This window comes from Myxine glutinosa, chromosome 13 (assembly GCF_964187855.1).
Source record: "Myxine glutinosa chromosome 13, kmMyxGlut1.1, whole genome shotgun sequence".
Classification (NCBI taxonomy): Eukaryota; Metazoa; Chordata; class Myxini; order Myxiniformes; family Myxinidae; genus Myxine; species Myxine glutinosa.
Window position 1 is genome coordinate 17,680,117 of NC_136273.1, and position 20,216 is coordinate 17,700,332.

The following is a 20,216-nucleotide window of genomic DNA, read 5'->3' on the forward strand; positions in this document are numbered from 1 at the left end:
ACTCCACTAATGCTTAATGCAGTGGTTTCTTACTTTCCCAAGCAAGGATAGACGGGAGTTCATGAAAGCTCCTTCATTAAACTTGCATAATAATGAAACAAATATTACTGTGGCTACCTGTCACAGATGAGCTGGCGGTGCAAGAGTGGGCGATCCTGGAAGCAACCAAGACTGTGCATTAATTCCAGCACATCTGGGTCGAGTTCCTCAGCACCAGCCAAAGGGTGAGGAGTTATGACACGCGGAGCAACTCTTGAAACATCTGCCTCATTACGGCCACCTCTGCACCAAACATGGGAAGACATAAGAATCTCGTCGCTCATTGTAACATCCGACCTTGTCAGCTCACAGATGAAAGAAAAGGATAATGAAGAGGATAAGGTACAGCAAGATGGAAGAATGGAGTCAGCGAAGGTAGAGCTGGAATGAAAGGCAAGGGTATGAGGATGAAGCAGACTTGGGGTTGGTAAGTACCAGTCAACTGAGTTGAGCTGAGTAAACCAGAAATGCAAAAAGGGAGAGATAAGTTAGCAAGGCTTGCATTATCCTTGAGGAACCACAAAACTATTGGCCATTTTCAGGATATTAGAAACTTAAATCGCAACATCTGGCTTTTGTTAATATCTGTGAAAGACTTTAATAGTGCAACAGTGGACCATGGGGTGGGGACGTGGTCAAGTCTTCCACCGAGAAAATCACCAATTTAGTGACAGGTTGTCCCCAGAGACCATACGCTGTCCACCAGGAATGCTGAACAGATCTTTTCTTTGGTTTCCGACGTACAAAACCTCGAACAAGATCTGCCGCTTATGGTAATTTCCTTGTTTACAAAAGCATTGGGGAGCAAGCAATGCTTGTTGGGGAAAAATATCGCGATGTCACAACCTCAATTTCCAACAGACATGACGTAGCTATAATTGCCAAATGCGAATTGTGCATCACGCAGACGCACTCCATTGTTGAGAAAAGGGTTTAATAAATATTCAAAAATAAAGAGGGATGGGGAGAACAAGGAGAAGGCAGACATATCACAATTATTCTTCATTATAAAACAAATCGTGAAATCGTGCATGCTTACGATATCTCGACGGCTGACACATTATCTTAAACCATTCACACCATGAGGATTTAGAAAGGACGAGGTCACAAGATAATGAAAGAAAGAACCTGATCCCCACGTGATGCCTGTGAGGGCTTGGCATTGGTTGGGTCAATGGAGAGTGAGATGACGAGGCTCTTTGGCTGGAAAGAGAGATGTGTCTACTGTGGCGCGTCTGGGTCCCATAGTCTCGGGGCACCTATGCACTTGTCTGGTGTTGTCGACTCATCTCCCTCTGGGTCTGCCGCATGCACTAGTTGAACTCCATGGGACATCTCTCACTACCATGCTGCCCTTTGGTCTACATCTATTGGGCTCTTAACCACTCATCTGATCAGTGCAATCTCTTGTGAGTGGTTTTAGGCAGGACCAGCGGTTATCAGTACGGCTGTAGTTTTTACCTTCGCGCACGGTTGCAAGGCATTTCATTTGCCGTCCTCGAGGGGGGGGGGGGGGGCAGGGAGGAATTGCGTGAGTCTTGCTGAGTTGGTGGAAACGGCTATTAAAACAAACAGAGATTAAAAGGTGATGAGTCAAGTTCTTAATGAGGGGGAACAGTAATGGAGCTTGTAGACACATTACAGTGGGAAAAGGTCATGGTTATGAGCTCCGAAACAAACTTCGAAACTCTATTGTTTTCACACAGAGACCACACACTTATGCTAAACATGTATTAATGGTATAACTATTCTATTTTACACCTGTTGCCCCCTAACACCGTTTCCGCAACAATATCTTGTTCCCTGCCTATATTTGAAAAACGTTGTTAACAATCCTGCTGCTCAAATCCTCTGCAGCTCTTGCTTCTCCCCGTCTGCTTTATTACCCTGCACTCGGGAAGCGCAAAGCGGGGTTCAGCGATTGGTCGCATACGTACGTCATACGTATGTGCCTGCATTTTTAAAATTTATTTTCTCGGCAACCGTTTGTCCGATTCACACAAGTTTTTCACCATGGTATGCATCTACTCATGTAGATTTTTGTAGTGATAATTATGACATCATAGGTCACGTGGTATGGGCGCCAGATTTGAAAAACCGAAAAAAATTTGGACCTCTATATCTCCGAAACGGCTCCATGGAAATTTTTTGGAAACATGGCTTATTGTAAAGAACTCCGCATGGAGAATAATTGTTGTTAACGATGATGTCATTGGTGCCTTCAATATGATGTTGTACAAGTACAATGCTTAGTCCGATCAGTATTACAGTTCTTGAGCGTGATCTACGCAATAATTATATTGGAGAATGTAAATTTGTGATGTCATCGGTCACGTGGTCTGACAGCCATATTGGATCAAAGAAAAAAAAACAACCTTAAAAACCAGAAGAGTTGGCTCGCACCAAGTCGACTGCATGGGGTAAGTATTCCATGAATACCATATAGTTTAGCCTGTGCTCCATTGGCTGCCCCCATTTACTTGGAAGTTAGCAAACATCATTCCCATCCACAAGAAGGATACAAAAACTTATCCTGTCAACTACAGACCAGTGAGCTTACTTCCAATTAAAAAGCAAAGTCATGGAATCCAACATTGCTATCGGAGTCAGGTCTTTTCTGTTTTCAAAACTCCGACTTCCTGCCTGAACTCCGACCAAAAGCTTAGATTTTGGCCTCATCACTCAATGCTCGACAGGCTACTGCCCCTCTCTCAGAAATGGTTAGAGGCGCTAAGTTTCAAACAAGAGGTGAGAACCATTTTATTGAACTTATCTCGAGCATTCGGCACAGTCTGGAATCCTGCTTTGCTTGCCAAGCATCTTTCTGTGGCACACATGGCCATCTGAATTTTTAACTTCCTCCACTCATGCAATCAATGCATTAATTCATAGCACAATGGAGTACTTCTCTCACCTAAGGATGGGGCCCCAGCACAACAAGTCTCTCCTAGATTCTGTGGAATCTAAAGCTCTCAACACTTATTGAACTCCAATAATGAGGACAAAGCACAAGGTCTGAATCACATTCAGGTCGGTGGCCTCTCTCTTATTTGAACCACCCGTCTTGTGGTTTACTTCCCTCTGCTCTCTCGCCCTCCGACACTCCCCAAAAACTCCAGGATATATAATATATAACCACCTTTAGAGGCCATTTTTCCCCGCCAAGCGGGGGTTGGCCTTTTTCGGGAACCGTGGTTGTTGTTGTTTTTTGGTCCCCTTTTTTGAAGCAATGTTTTACGGCCGGATGCCCTTCCTGACGCCAACCCTTTTTGCCGCCTTTAACGACAAACAGGGAATTACCAGTGAACTGGTACTCAATTTGCCGACCTCGGAAGGATGACAGGCTGAGTCAACCCCCCTGGCGTTAATTCAGCGATCGACCGGGATTCAAACCCAGGATCCTCGGATCCTAAGCCGGCACCCTAGCCACGAGCCCAACACCAGGGCTTCTGGTGTTGACCAACACCATCGACCAGGATGTACTCGTTATTCCAGCCACATACTCCTGATTAAATTTCAATAATGCAGGCTGACTGCACACTTCAAATATTTTATTCCTCACTTCTCCGATGTGTGGAACCATCTTCCAGAGATTGTGCTATCGCACTCTTCCCTCTAAGGTTTCAAGTAAGTGGTGCACCACCATCTCATGTCATCCCCCATCCTTACAATCTTTATTACCACCCATTAACACTTCGTAACCCAACCATCTTACTTGCGGGTTTCAGCGTTTCCTTCCCTCCTCTGTCTTCATTCACCCTCTTTGTTCTTGCCATTACTTAGTGTGCAAGAGTTGCTCCACTGCCCTACTGCTAGTCCATTGCCTTCATCACCTCGCACTCCCAGAAGCCTCGATCTTATAGAGAAAACAAGCATTCTGAGTATTGCGCTGCAATACATGTCCCCATACATACAATACCAAAGTTCAAAGTGCCATAACTTTGTCAAAAATGATCGAATATGCAAATTTATGCACGGTTGATGCTGGTTTTCAAACTTGATCTGCGTTATGCTGAGACACGTGTGTACAAAATTTTGTTGAAATCAGCCAATGTTTGGTGGAGTTATCGCACGAAACCAAAGTGTGACATACGAACCTCATTAAATATGCAAATTTATGCACGGTTGAATGTGGGCGCGGATGATGTGAGACCGGGTTATCCTGACCGTGTTATCCGCGGACCGTGGAAGCTAGGTTACTTCTGACGCGTATTGTGTATACTGCTAAGAGGGCAGAGTATCAGATACATATTTAAAGAAGTATTCACGCAGATTATACGCACAGAAGCATATGGTAAAGTGACACTCCAACCTCCCTAGATGTATTGTTGATTTATTGGTAAACTATGTGAATTCAATGTATTCTTGCCTGATATGAAGAATTGTGTCAATGGAAACAAAATTCAGTGAAAACGTTTTTAACTTGATGTTTATTCTAGGAAAGCATTTTAAAGAACAGTCCACGATTACAGCATATTGTACACAAGGAATATTAACAGCTTTGACTTACCGCACTCCAAATTAAAGTCCGGAAAACTGTTGGGGAAATTACCAAAGTTCAAAGTGCCATAACTTTGTCAAAAATGATCGAAACGTCGTGAAGTTCGAACTTGATCTGTAACTTATCATGAGGAAACCATGTACCTAGTTTGAAATCATTAGCATTAAGAGTTTAGAAAAAAAGTCCGGAAAACTGTTCTTTGCATGACGGACTGACAGACGGACAGACGGAGGGACGGAGTGCAAACCTATAGTCCCCTCCGGTGTACATCGGTAGGGGACTAATAAAGCACGAGTAGTGATCCAAAGTTTCAAGGGGTAACCCCTCCTGGGAGCCCCCATGATCCAAAATCGAAAAATATTAAATTGGAAAATGTAAGATGGAGCGGTTGTGCAGACCATCAAGTAGAAAGGCTGTATCGGGTTTCAGAGGATTTGGTTGGTAAATAAGGTATGAGTATGGATCCGAAGTTTCAGGGGTGATCCCCCCTTGGGAGCCCCCAATATCCAATGTGGAAAAATTGAAGCCTGAGCGATTGCGTGGGCTACTGTCTTGTATTCATGTGTCAAGTTTCAGAATACTCAGCCGGGTGATAATGGAGGAGTAGCAAAAATAGCGAAAATTAACAGAAGACCAGACAGACAGACATCTGGACATCACGACCCATTTTATAAGTTTGTCTCTTCGAGAATCGAGAAGAGATGACCTAAAACAGTAAGTTTCCTGTTTCGAATGATTTTTAATGTTGTTTGACTGACAGGCAGGCAGATATAGTAGAAATATTATCTCACTCCTCACTGCTCATGTGCGATCGGGAGGACTTCAGAGCCAGAGCACTTCGTTTCAGATTTATGTCCAAAACACAACATTCAATTTAAATAAGTTGTGCCTCGATCATAAACTGACGATCATAAACTGATAAGACAGACGAACGGATGGACGGACGGATAGAAGGATGGATGAACGGACGGACATGAACCAATTGCTTAGCCCCGTTTGTCAATTTGTGTGTGTGGGGTAATGAAGAGAGATATTTTTTAAAAGTGAGGAAGGATAAGATTACTTACGCAGTTACCCACGGATGTTGTTGGACCTGCTCCAGCTTTGTATGATAGGTGGAGAGTGCCAAAGGTAAGAAAAAAGGTTTGGGCAGAAAACAGTGGGGAAGAATGATGACAAAGGAATAAGTATGACTTTAAGACTTTGGCCTTTGGTTGCCATGTTTTAGCTTTAAATCTCGCAAGATGCAGCGTGATTTACCGTGAGTCGAGCTGCGGGATCCGTATGAATCATTCCACGTAGCAGCTCAGAACACTCAGCACTCACAAAGTGTGGAACATGAAAAACTCCTCGCTTCACCTTCTCAAGAAGCTGTCGAAGATTGTCATCATCGAAGGGCAACGCACCCTACAAGTACCAATGGAACCACACATTAAAATGAGCACTTTTACGAGCACACTCAATGAGCACATTTTAAAACGAGGTACAGGAACTTACACAGACATAAAATGATCGTTTACAGTAAATTCATTCCACCAAACCTTTTTTTCTTTCCATGCCCAATACCTTGCTCACTACTCACCACAAGAAGGGCATACAAGATAACTCCACAACTCCATACATCCGCTCTCCTTCCATCATACTTCTCCCCCTAAAAAGATGGACATCAAGATTATTGCTCACTAATGAGTGAATCACTTGGTAATTATGAGCGTGAAAGCAAACTTACCCGGATAACTTCTGGACAGGCATAGTGGGGAGACCTGAGAGAGACAGTGATGGATGGAAAAATGAAAAGAGTAGTAGTGAGTGACAAGGGGGGAAGAGCGCATTAAGGGTTGATGAGATAATACGTCGAGAAAAGAAATATTAATCCATTATAAGAATTAAAATCAGAATAAAAATGCATTAACGGAAGGGAAGACTTACCCACAGCTTGTGTCCAGCAGACTGTCGCCAACCTGTAAGGAAGCCATCCCAAAATCTGCCACACGGATCTCATTCCACTCATCCAACAACAGATTCTCTGGCTTCAAATCTCTGTGGCTGCAGAAGCGAAAATAGTTCCCGGCTTACAATATGCTGGTAAGTTATAACCTGTAACATTCCACTCAGACTTCAGAATCATTTCATCAACAACTGTAAGCAGCTCAAATTCAGGATCTTGTTTATTTTACTCTTCAACATTCAAACAACTAACTTTTATTCTTACCCTTTCTACGTTATACCCGAACCACCCTTCCACAACCCATCCTCTCTTCTTCCACAAGCATACACAACAACCTTCATTTCCGTATAAACACTTCCATTCCTCCAGCCTCCCTGACCCCAAGTTCCTCCAGCCTCTCTGCATAATCCTACAACTTCCTTTTGCTCCACTACATACCAGATGGAATGCAAATGGCAGAAGTGCAGTGCGGATACGATCTGGCGAAAGAATTTTCGTGCCTCGCGGGGAGAGAGACGTCCCTTCCGCACTAAGTAATCAAACAACTCACCCCCAGCAACATGCTCCAGAACCAGGTATCTAAACAAACAAGGACAGACCGAAAAAGAAAGCGGGGAGTCTGGGTGCTGTCAGATTAAAATAAAAGAAGGTTTAAGAAAATAAATAGAAGGATAGACAATTTATAATGCAGATGGAAACTGAAATTGCATGCTGAAGGCACGGACATACGAACAAGCACAGGAAAGTCAAAGGAAGTCTATAAGGGTAGACGATGAGGGTAAGGGAAAGGATGAAAGACAAAAGGTGATAAAAAGACTAAGGTAAGTTTTACTTCTGCAGTTTTATCATCACCTAGGCATAAAACATTTAAAAAAAAGAGATCAAAACCTGGCTTCTTATCGACAGTTTTGAACCCAGAGTGCTTACAGGTGCCTCTTGTTCTCGTAGACATCATACAACTTGAGAACATGAGGGTGCTCAATCAGCTTCAGGATGGCTATCTCGCGCTCCACCTAATTACAGCAACCATTTCAGTGTTAACGTATGAACAATTCTATACTTGCAAATAACTTTATCAACATGACAATACACACAATAAGGAAGAATGAAAATACACACAACTTTCAAAATCGGTTTCTCGATTTCAATGTTTGAATCGACGCAAGGTTTATTTTTTGTTTTTTTTAGTTCAAACAAAAAAAGCCAGTGTTGGTTTATAAAATAATATGCTGTGCGATAAAAAAACAAAATATTCAAAATCATAACCAATTAAAATGCAAAAAACAAAATGCAAATCGCCCTTCGTTTCATGGTTGTTGGGCATCAGCGGAAGTTTTCATAGACAATGAGGAAATTAAAGGAATTTTATCAACTTCCAGGGGACTACGGCCGGAAACGTTTTATCCACATGGAGATGGGATGGCCTTCTTTAAGGAGCTTGTACACAAATTACGTGTTTAGGATGTTGAGATGAGGAAACAATTTTACTTTTAGATTAATTACAAGGACATTATTGGGCGCAATGAAAAAACAAACAAGGTATATTGGTTTCGAACAAGCCCATAATCATAAGCTATGTGGTCAGATTTGGTGAGCCAAACACTGCAACCCACGACCTAAAGATCCTCGATCCTTCTATTTCATCTTTTCAATGTCATAACTCAACGTTTCCAGAACTTACAAATGTTATCTTACTCCATGTTAGTCTTTTCCGAAGCTCACCTTGGTAAGAACAGCAGGACTTAAAGCTCCACGGTTGATGATCTTAACAGCAACTTTCCTCCCAGTAACACAGTGAACACCCAACCGCACCAAACCTGACAGGGACAAAAACAGGTCCATGGGTTAACAAAGCACAAATCGTTTTTAACATGAAGACACTTCGAGCTGAGAGAACGATGTCATATACTGTTGAAAGCAGCGGCAGCCAGGGAGTGTAAAAAAGGTGATGCCAGTGAGAGACAAACATTGATCTCTCATGGTCATTTTGCTTGTGGAGTCTTCCCTTTTACAAGCCTTGAATTTGGGACCATAGCACAAGTCATCAAAACCCTATGGCAAAGAAAACAAAAATACTGTACGAAGAAAGGATTGCGAAACATACACAAGAAAGTTTCAGAATAGCATGTGTGTGTGTATATATGTGAAGCTGATTAATTAAGTTCTCCAACCTGGACGAAGGCCATGATGACGCAGTCACAAGGACGTCATGACTGCAACCCCAGAAGGGCAAATATGCTAAAATCAAATGTTACCTCGATGGCAGAAGAAAAGTGAAGTTACCGAGATATGCACACACACACACACACACACACACACACACACACACACACACATATATATGTATATATATATTATATATATATATTTATTTATTTATATATATATATATATATATGTATATATATATATATATCTATATATATATATATATATATATATATATATATATATATATATATATATATATAGTAACGGTTTTGAGAAGTGGGTAACGAATTTGAGAAGTGTAACGGTTTTTGAGAAGTGTAACAATTTTGAAGGAAGTGTAACGAATGTGAAAAGTATGGTTTTGTTATGTGTAACACCCTCGTAATGTAAATAATGGTCGCAGCCGTCCTCCTAGTTAATTCCATGACACTTACACGCAGGCCACGATATATCTTTTTAAATAGTGTATTTCCTTATTCTATGTAGGCTAAATATGTGTTTCCCACGAGATTGACTTTGCATTGTATCAAACAAAATAAGCGTAGGCCCTTGCAATTTCCCCAATCATCTCCGCTCTCCAAAGTTCCTTTCAAAAGGGGTGCGAGTGGTGTTCAATCCCGCAAGCCGCCATTGCCCATGTGCTAATCTCGGAGAAGAAAGGCGTGTCTCCACCTCGTCATAGAGGGGAGGAGTGAGCCAACCCCACTTGGCCAATCAGCACCGCGGTGAGCGACCCGGTAGGCGTGCCCTCGCAGCCGGCGGCTTGATTCCGCCCGGGGTAATAAAAGCGACGGGAAGGGACTGCTTCAACAGATGACCTGGGAGATGAGCGAAGAGGCGACACCAAGAGGAGCGGTGAGATGCGAAACGCTCCAAGCCAAAGAGGAGAGGTACTCGGAAAGGAAACCAGCTTTGGAGAGACGCGCTGAAAGGAGGGAGACGGCTCCACCAGAAGGAGAGGAGCAGGTGTGCCCGAGCCAGCGCGTGACGTCTACAGCATCGGCAGCGGATACGCGACGAAGGGTTTTCCCGCCAAAAACCGCGAGGAATTGAGAGCTGCTGCCTCCGACCCTGCCTCCCTCTCCAGCAATCCACCTCAAGCCCTACCTGCCTGCAATATCCCCCGTGTAAGTGTGAACGTCGTCTGTCCTACTCGTTGTCTTGGGGTTAAGTAAATTGAATAGAATAAGCTAACGATGCACTGTGTGACTGCTTTCTCCATCCATTGCTTGTAAATAATTTTGGTCGCTCTTCCTTTTTGCTTGTGTGTGTATATAATAAATCTGTTCTTCCTCCGTACTCTGTCTTCTTCTCTTTTCCTTCTCTTTCGGTCGCTTTAGAGGTTTCCCGATTGAATATCTGCGGTGCGATCTGGTCAACGTCGGGTGGAATCGGGTTCTAATCGGGGAGTAACTGTTCGGACGCGGTAATACCAACCGCTCGGTAAAATAACATCTAAACCGCGTCTGCTACAATATATATATATATATATATATATATATATATATATATATATATATATTGTTGCGAATATGGAATTTGACCTCCATATCCGCTTGTAAATATTCCCCTATCTTCTCCGATACTCCCCAACTCTCCCCTTACCCCATTCCCTAGTCCCATTGTCTGTAAACAACACCCATTAGAGCCGATCTTCCCCTTCATTCCCCCATTAAATGTCGTGCCCAGGTCCCCCGCACCACACGTAGACAATTATAGGACATCTTGCTAGTTATTCTTAATCTATGTCAGTTAAGGACTTGTTTCCATTAATTATGACTCTTCGTTGCACCAGAATGTGATGATATGGCACCAGTAGGAGTTTAGGACCTTCCCATACCTCCCCGCATCTCTTCCCATCATCTCAAGCTCCAACAACAACCACAACAACAGCGGCTTTGCGTCCTCACTCCGGCTCGGTTGGCCGCCATTGAACATGTGCTCGACGGGGTTACCCAGAAGGGGGCTCCCTGTCGGCCCCTCGTCAAGGGCGGAGCCGGTAACCCCCGCACCCAATGAGAAGCCATGGGCCGATGCCATATGGGGCGGAGCTAACGAGCGAGGGCGTGACTCCCCGCCGGATATACGCGGCCCCGCGCCGGACGTGACGGGAGATGCGCCCCGAGCTTGGAAGGACAAGACGCCACCCTCCCGAGCGCTGAGCGACCTCCCCGGCATCTCCACCAAAGACGCCACCCTCCCGAGCGCTGAGCGACCTCCCCGGCATCTCCACCAAAGTCGCGACCCACGAGCGCTGAGCGACCTCCCCGCATCTGCTGGACACCACCGTACGTGATTCTGTCCCGGAGCCAGGTGCACCTGAGCCATCGACTGCCGCTTTCCTTGCCATCAAATCCCGTGTGAGTCAGCGTTGTCCCGTTTATCTGTGGTCTGTCTAGGGTTAATATAAGGTTGTGTCTAAGTGCCCACCTTCCTATGTTTCCCTCTTGTCCCTGTAATCTAACCTTTTCCGCCTTAATATAACCTCCTCCGGAGGTCTTGAGAACTGAACCCCTGGTGTCGTATTGTGTCATTATAGCCCAGCCGGGTGTCTTCTCTTTCCTATTGAGCCAGCGTAGCGCGATTAGTCAACATTCGGGCACAATCGGGTAACTTGTACGGATACGGCGGCCATCCCGCTCGGCCCACCATACCATCAAAGTCGTATCTGTAACAATTGGTGTCGAGGAGTGGAATTCGAACCCGGGACTAAATTAGTTAGGCCCAAATTTTGGGAGGGAAAATCGATTCGGAGCGCGTTTCCCGCGCGAAATTATAACGGCGAAATTTCAATTTGTTTTACGAAAATAAAAAATAAAAACCGAATTTTGAAAGTCGCGCTATGGCGGATCAAGACGGCTGGGGTCCGGTAGGGGAGAGTGAAGCAGGGTCGGTCCAGGACCAAATTGAGGGACATGAGGGACATGAGGAGAGCGAAACAGCGGGGGTAGCAGACGCGCGAAATTGCGCCTCGCACATAGCTACGGCGGCCGCACCCGCTGCACAAGTGGGAGGGATGGCCCAGATGCAGGTCCTCATGGAGCAATTTATGGCGCAAATGCAGGCGTCCCTCAAACTGCAGAGTAACCAATTGGGGAACCGGATGGATGCTCAGAGTGAGCAAATGAGGGTTGATAGTGAGCGGTTGGGAAACCAAATGGGGGTAATGAGGGACGAAGCGAGGGCTCAGAGTGAGCAAATGGGGGTGATGAGGGACGAAGCGAGGGGTACCAGTGAGGGATTAGACAATAATTTTAAGGGATTAGACAATAATTTTAAGGGATTAGACATGAAATTTGGGGAATTAGACGATAGATTAGGGGAAATACAGGAGGGGTTAACGGGGGTAGAAAACAGAATGGCCGCTCAAGAGAATCAAATGGAAGGGATGCAAAAAGGGTTAGAGGGGTTAGAAAACACCATGGAAGGCAAATTGAGGGACATGAGGGACCAAGCGGAAAGGGAAGTTAACCAAATGGGGCAGCAGATAGAGGGGGTCAGAATGGGGGTAGAAACCAAACTGGATGCTCACAGGGAGGAAATGGAGCAGATGAGGGTGGCATCTGGGCAGGAGATGCAAGTGATGGGAGAGGAGATCAGAAGAGGAGTGAGTGAGGAGGTCGGAGGAGTGCGCGAGGAGGTGAGGCACTGTAAGGAGCGCATGGAGAAAGAGGTGAGAAAGGGGACTGTAAAATTGCAAGGTGGTATAGAGGAGTTGACGCTGGGAGTAGAACAACTGACAGTGGGACAAAAGGAGTTGGGGGACCAGGTAAAGAAGAACACAGCGGTAATAGAGGGTTTAAAATCGACACAGAAGGAGATGAAAAAGGACGTAGGGGTAATTAAAAAAGAGTGTCAGACGGTACATGAGGACCTGACGAGGAAAATGGACAAGGTGGTAGAGGTAATGGAGGTTAAAGAGCGGGAGGTGCGGGAGCACATAGAAAAAAATAAAGTGGAGTTAGAGGAAGAACTTAAAGGGGCGCACGAAGAGATGAAGGAGATGAAGCAAAAATTAGAAGAAGTGGAAGAAGGGGTGAGCGAAATTAAAAAGCGACGGAGAGAGGATAAGAAAGAGATAAAAGAGGAGGTAAAAGAATTGGTCCAGAGTCTGTGTTCGGATCGTGATGATGTGCTCATTAACCGGATGAGGGATTCGCAGGTGATGGAGGAGAAGCGAAGAGAAAGAGGACCCGGTGTAAGTGGTGACCAATATGGTCGTGCGTATGATGCGCCAGGTGATTTAATAAGCTTGGGGGTCGAGATAGACCCGGGTGTTCGTGAGAGGCCGTTGGTGAAGTGTGCGACAGGTCTGGTGTGCGAAAGAGGAGGTGTGCGAGAAAGTCCGACTCTGGGGTGTGTGAGGAAAAAGTGCGTGCCAAGGAGTGAGTGTGCTGGCGAGAGTGAGTCGGTCGTAGCACATGTGCGAGGGAGCACATGGAAGCGTGGTGTGGTGAGTGTTACAGAGGGTGTGACGGGAGAGTGTGCGCGAGAAAGGTGTGTGACGGACAGGTGCATGAGGAAAGAGTGCGCTGTCAGAAGTAAGGAAGAGTGTCCACCTGTGGTGAGTGTTACAGAGGGTGTAACGGGAGAGTGTGCGCGAGAAAGGTGTGTGACGGACAGGTGCATGAGGAAAGAGTGCGCTGTCAGAAGTAAGGAAGAGTGTCCACCTGTGGTGAGTGTTACAGAGGGTGTAACGGGAGAGTGTGCGCGAGAAAGGTGTGTGACGGACAGGTGCATGAGGAAAGAGTGCGCTGTCAGAAGTAAGGAAGAGTGTCCACCTGTGGTGAGTGTTACAGAGGGTGTAACGGGAGAGTGTGCGCGAGAAAGGTGTGTGACGGACAGGTGCATGGGGAAAGAGTGTGCTGTCAAGAGTAAGGGTGAGTGCGTTGTCACGAGTGGAGGTGAAAGTAGTGAGAGTGACATGGAGCGTGAGTTAGTTGTGACAGGTGAGCGAGGATGTACACCTGGGATGGAAGGATGCACACCTGGAATGGTAGAGCGTGAGTGGGAATGCACGCTGGAGTTGGTGGTGAGGCACGTGGTTGGGTGTGCGAATGAGGGCACACCTGTGATTGTCACAGAGGAGGTGACCGAGAAGGGGGCGCGAAGAGGTGTTTTGGTGAGGTGTGCTACGAACGAATGTGTGCCAAAATGTTCGGTGGTCAGGTGTATGACCAAGGCTGTGAGTGGAATGGGTGTACCTGGGTGTGTAAGGAAAGGTACGAGGAGCATGGGCACGGCTGGATGTGTGAGCAAGGAACGGGCTGCGGGATGTAAGCATGCAGGTGAAGCATCGACGTTAGACGGGGTAGAGTTTAGAACGACTTTTAGCCGAAGCAGGCCCTCGGTGCGTGCCGGGCCTCGCTTTGAACGGCCGCGTCCAGGCTCCACTAGGCGGAGCTGGCAGCCCGATAGAAAGGGTCGTCATGGCGACCACTTTTTGGTGAGACGTGCCGGCAGGTCGAGAGCGGGGCATTGGATGGCTCCGTGCCGAGGTGGTGCGTGGGATCTCGGCACGGGTAAGCCCCCGTCCCTGCACCGAGTGCCGGACGCATCCAGCCGCTGGCACAAAACAACCAGCATCCATTGCTTGGCTTTACGAAGCCGGGCTTTGGACAGGAATTGGCGCACCGAGAGGCAGTAGTGAGTAGACTGGGTGATGAGGTTAGTGTTTTGGCCCCGAAATTAGAAAAAGGCGAAATTTGATGATTGGCAAAGGATTGGCAGAGTGATGATTGGTAATGGTACAGTGATTGGCAGATGATTGGCAAATTTTGGATTTGTTGAAATTTGATGTGCAAAATTGGTAGTGAGAGACCCCCGATGTGGTGGGATGGCAAATCCACCATCCTTCCCATGAGGGGGGGCAAAGGAGCAATAGCTTGTGGGGTGTATGGCAGTGAAAACTAGCCCGGGTGGGTTAGGATATGGTGTGTAGGGATCTAGCGAAGATGACCTTAGGTAACGTTAAGGTTAGTTAGTGACTGATACCTGTAGTGGGGACGCAGGCAGATTAGTGTGGATTATAATGACGAGGGAGCGCAATAGTTTAAAGGGACGACTGGGAAGCGCAAAGTTCAGAAGGGAGTAGTTAGCTGAGATGATGCCGTGTTTGTGAGAATTGAACAGGTGTGATTGCACAGGTGTGCAACTGGACAGGTGTGTGGAGCAGTGTATGAGTAGTGAGTGTGTGGATCAGCGCGAATGCGCTTGGGGAGAGAAGGGTGCCGGTGGCACCAGGTGTGAGAGCACAGGTGTGCAGGTACAGGTGTGTGGAGAGAGTTGGAGTGAGTGGTACGGAGTGGTGTGCATGGTGCGAAGGTGTGGATGGGGGAAGAGTAGACCCCTTTCACGAGTACCCGGGGCGGGTAGTGTAAGTGTTAGGTAGAGGGTGCAGGTAAATTGTGGTTGGATATTGGCATTTGTGGTGCGGTTGCAGAATGGTGTTGTGGATGGGTGCATTAGTGTTGTGGAAATGGCTGGGCGTGTAGCCTGTTAGTGTGTGTAGTTGGTTGGGCACTCCACCACTGTGAGGATGTCGGCCAGGTGAGGCCGCAGGTGGGCTCTGGGAGCCGGTAGAGTTGTGGATGGGGCCCGAGGATCCGGAGGATGGACCCGGGTAGCCCAGTGCCAGAGAGGGCACCGAGTGGGGAGAGTGCCAGAGGGCCTTCCCCAGGTAGTTAGGTTAGGGCAAGGAGCAGGTAAGCTCGGAGGCAACTGCAGTGGTGGAGGTGTGCAGGTGGGTAGACCCACTGGGAGAGGTACACGCCACAGCCCAGAAATTGTACGAGGGCACCGGGAGATGAATCGGGGGAGTGAGACCCCAAATTGAAGAGCACCACAGTTTGGCCAATGGGAATTGGTTTTTAGAACCCATAGTGTAAGAGGGCCAATGGTTTGGCCGGAGGAAGCCCCCGGGTAGTGTAAAGTTGTTAAAGTCATTTAGGAGATAGTTAGGATTGATGAGCCTGTCGCACCATACGCAGCCACTTGCCTGTGGTGATGATGATGACTCCACACCTGTGTTTTCTTTGTTTGTGTTGCAGAAATGAGAATTGCTGTTGGATTTGTGAGACGCATCACGACGTGGATGAGACATTGGGGTGATTCCATCTCTCCCTCCCTAGGAGGGACTGATGATGAATTGGTGATGGCAAATTTTGATGTTGAGTTGAAAATGGCAAATTTTGATGAGAGTTGAAAATGGCAAATTTGATTGGTTAGGAGGGAGAGAAGACGAATTTGGTATATGGGAGGAACGGGGAAGACAGTAGGGATGTTTGTGGATTTGTAAAGTAGATGTTTATGGGTAGTGTTGTGTTTTGTTGATACAGTAAGGGGTAAGGGAGGGGCCATGTAGGTTACCTGGTGGGGGGGGCGTACGGTAGGAACGTACCTGTCTCACCTGGTTCCCATGTGCCCCCAGTGTGCATCACCTTGCATTGCGTGCACTTTTGCGCCCTTACCACCTTGCTCACTTGTCTTGTTTTTGTCTCCCACCTCCGAGGATCTGGCTTTGGGGTAGAGAGAGAGGAGAGAGAGGTGCTGGCTGCGCAGTTGTGGGCCTGCACTTTCGCTGTTCGCTGCCTGGATCGGTACACCATATGGACCGCAATGTTTGTGGCCACCCACAATGGACCGCAGTTCGTTTGCGGCCAAGCACCACCCGGGGATGGACCTATGGATCAACGTGGCACCTATGCCATACAGGTGAACCACTTTTAGTTGACACCACCAAGTGCACCACAAGAAGAGCAAGAGACACCTGCAGGGTTAGGGGTTGTTGAAGTTATTTTTATTCCAATGAACAATGGTGACTGCACCGATTGGTGGTGGGGTGGTGCTGTTGATGCTCAGGAAAGGGTGCTCTGCACGTTATTAAAGGCCGTCGGCCACAGAGCACTCGTGGGTTGGTGTATCGATGTTGGCAAGCGCGCTCTCTCTATGCATAACATCTGCATGTGTTCCTCCAAAAACAGGTCCTGGATCGTAGTGTAAATAGCAGCGTAGTCTTGTAAATAATGCTCCCTACCGGCTGTATGTTTAGTTTGAGAATTCTTTCCGGATTCGGTTATCCTGTGGGTGTGTTTCTGTGAGGAGAAGGGTGCAACGTCGCAGGGGGACATATTTACTCATTTGTGAATATCTGTAAAACTGTCGCACTCAGGGTAGAGTTAATAGTAGAGGGAACTACATTGCGTGCCACACTAAAGTAGGTAAAAATTTATCGGGTCGGGACGCCCCGAGGGTAGAGAAGGGTGCAATGTTGCGAATATGGAATTTGACCTCCATATCCGCTTGTAAATATTCCCCTATCTTCTCCGATACTCCCCAACTCTCCCCTTACCCCATTCCCTAGTCCCATTGTCTGTAAACAACACCCATTAGAGCCGATCTTCCCCTTCATTCCCCCATTAAATGTCGTGCCCAGGTCCCCCGCACCACACGTAGACAATTATAGGACATCTTGCTAGTTATTCTTAATCTATGTCAGTTAAGGACTTGTTTCCATTAATTATGACTCTTCGTTGCACCAGAATGTGATGATATGGCACCAGTAGGAGTTTAGGACCTTCCCATACCTCCCCGCATCTCTTCCCATCATCTCAAGCTCCAACAACAACCACAACAACAGCGGCTTTGCGTCCTCACTCCGGCTCGGTTGGCCGCCATTGAACATGTGCTCGACGGGGTTACCCAGAAGGGGGCTCCCTGTCGGCCCCTCGTCAAGGGCGGAGCCGGTAACCCCCGCACCCAATGAGAAGCCATGGGCCGATGCCATATGGGGCGGAGCTAACGAGCGAGGGCGTGACTCCCCGCCGGATATACGCGGCCCCGCGCCGGACGTGACGGGAGATGCGCCCCGAGCTTGGAAGGACAAGACGCCACCCTCCCGAGCGCTGAGCGACCTCCCCGGCATCTCCACCAAAGACGCCACCCTCCCGAGCGCTGAGCGACCTCCCCGGCATCTCCACCAAAGTCGCGACCCACGAGCGCTGAGCGACCTCCCCGCATCTGCTGGACACCACCGTACGTGATTCTGTCCCGGAGCCAGGTGCACCTGAGCCATCGACTGCCGCTTTCCTTGCCATCAAATCCCGTGTGAGTCAGCGTTGTCCCGTTTATCTGTGGTCTGTCTAGGGTTAATATAAGGTTGTGTCTAAGTGCCCACCTTCCTATGTTTCCCTCTTGTCCCTGTAATCTAACCTTTTCCGCCTTAATATAACCTCCTCCGGAGGTCTTGAGAACTGAACCCCTGGTGTCGTATTGTGTCATTATAGCCCAGCCGGGTGTCTTCTCTTTCCTATTGAGCCAGCGTAGCGCGATTAGTCAACATTCGGGCACAATCGGGTAACTTGTACGGATACGGCGGCCATCCCGCTCGGCCCACCATACCATCAAAGTCGTATCTGTAACAATATATATGTATATATATATATATATATATATATATATATATATATATATATATATATATATATATATATATACATATATATATATATACATATATATATATATATATACATATATATATATACACATATATACAGTCACATGAAAAAGCAAGTACACCCCATATAAAGTTTTGACTTTTTCAACATATTTCAACATACAGCTATTTGATCTTCATTTCAACAATATTGATAGATAAAGGTGATATAATATAACAAATATCATGAAACATTTAGATTTTGTAGTCCATTGTATAATTTAAATAAACAAATGCAAATTTTGCATGTGGAAAAAGTAAGTACACCCCGACATTTATCACGACATCAAATACCTAAAATTAGAATCAGGTGCACCAGTTCAGGTGCAAATGATTAGAACATTGTTAGAGAGGATCTTGGAGGAGCCTGTCTTATTTAAACCTCAGACATTTAGTTTGGTTTGCTCTTTGTTGTTGAAGTATGCGGCGTCACCATGCCGAGATCAAAAGAGCTCTCTAAGGCCTTCAGAAAGGACGTTATAGATGCCTAAGATTCTGGGAAGGGATTTAAAAAGATCTCCAAACAATTTGAAATCAATCATTCGACTGTCCGGAAAATCATCTACAAGTGGAGTAGATTCCAAACAACTGCCAACTTGTTCAGGCCAGGCCGCCCCAGCAAGTTCAGCCCGAGAGCAGGCCGCAAGATGCTGAAAGAAGTCTCTAAGAACCCTAGAATGTCATCACGGGACCATCAGGTAGCTCTTGCCACTGTTGATGTCAAAGTGCACGAGTCTACCATCAGAAAGAGGCTGCACAAATTTGATCTACATGGGAGGTGTGCCAGGAGGAAACCTTTGCTGTCCAGAAAGAACATCAGGGCAAGACTAAAGTTTGCCAATGAACACCGAGGCAAAGACCAGTACTTCTGGAACAATGTGCTCTGGACAGATGAGTCAAAGGTAGAGCTATTTGGCCACAGTACCAGAAGACATGTTTAGCGAAAACCAAAGACAGCATTTGACCACAAGAACCTGATACCAACAACATTTGACCACAAGAACCTGATACCAACTCCCCGGTGTGTACCCTGGTTAGAATAGGTACACCGTATCCCTGCGTGTCGTAAGAGGCGACTAAGAGGGTTGGCGTCAGGAAGGGCATCCGGCCATAAAAACATTGCCTCAAAAAAAGAGAGAAAAAAGAACCTGATACCAACTGTAAAGCATGGTGTTGGAAATATTATGGTTTTTTTTTTGTTTGTTTTTTTGTTTTTTGTATACTGAATCGAGGCTCGTGAAAGAGCTAACATTTATTTCACAAACAAATCAACCAGACAAACAACATATATAAAAAGAGGGAGCGGAAGACAAGATGGGAAGAGAAGGGGAAGCACACAAACATAACATTTGAGAGTAGGGAGATGTGTGGGAGGGAGAGGGCTTGGGGGGACGATGCGTGGGAAGGGGGGGGGGCGGCAGAAGTATAAAACACAAGGACACCAAGGACTTCCAAGACAGAAGTTGGTATTTCAAAAAAGTGGATTTGGGGTGAAATTAGCGGGGTAGAAAAGATCAAGGTTTTGGATCGGGGAAGATAAGAGATGGTGGTGAACAGCTGTTTTAAAGACCTGGAGGGTGGAGTGGGATTGAAGAGAGTGAGGGAGTTTGTTCCAGAGGCGGGAGAAAAGAGGAATGAAGGAGTGAAATTGAGCAGAGAGTCTTGATTTTGGCAGTTTAACCATAAGAGGGTTGCAGGCAGATCTTGTGCGACCTGTAGGAATATTTGGGGGACAGAGCCCAGAGAGAGCTGGGGGGGGGCAAGGCCAGAGAGGAGTCGGTAGAAGACGAAAAGACCACCAACCTGCCTGTGGTGAGTGAGTGAAAGGCCCTTGGAGTTTGCTTCATCGTGGGAGATTCCAATGATTCTGAACGCTTTGGTTTCAACAGCATGAAGACGAGCTAGGTGTGAGGCAGGAGCACCAGCCCAGAGGGGAGAGCAGTATTCCTTTCAGCTGTGGATGAAAGCCTTGTATGTGGTGAGGAGCTCAGGTGTGCCAAAGAAGGACTTCGCACAACGGA

General features: G+C 46.7%; 1 protein-coding gene across 1 annotated transcript in view; it reads right to left on the reverse strand.

The window, feature by feature from the left end:
* The window catches only part of LOC137438317 (serine/threonine-protein kinase BRSK2-like), a 137,040-nt gene that overhangs the window by 109,370 nt on the left and 7,454 nt on the right, over nt 1-20,216 (reverse strand). Inside the window, exons 2-10 of the mRNA XM_078767156.1 lie at nt 8,211-8,305; nt 7,416-7,501; nt 6,927-7,067; nt 6,470-6,586; nt 6,270-6,303; nt 6,123-6,191; nt 5,801-5,947; nt 5,608-5,642; nt 118-282 (exon numbers count right to left, since the gene is read on the reverse strand). Coding sequence (XP_078623282.1) covers nt 118-282; nt 5,608-5,642; nt 5,801-5,947; nt 6,123-6,191; nt 6,270-6,303; nt 6,470-6,586; nt 6,927-7,067; nt 7,416-7,501; nt 8,211-8,305 — 889 coding nt within the window. The remainder of the gene's footprint in view (nt 1-117; nt 283-5,607; nt 5,643-5,800; nt 5,948-6,122; nt 6,192-6,269; nt 6,304-6,469; nt 6,587-6,926; nt 7,068-7,415; nt 7,502-8,210; nt 8,306-20,216) is intronic.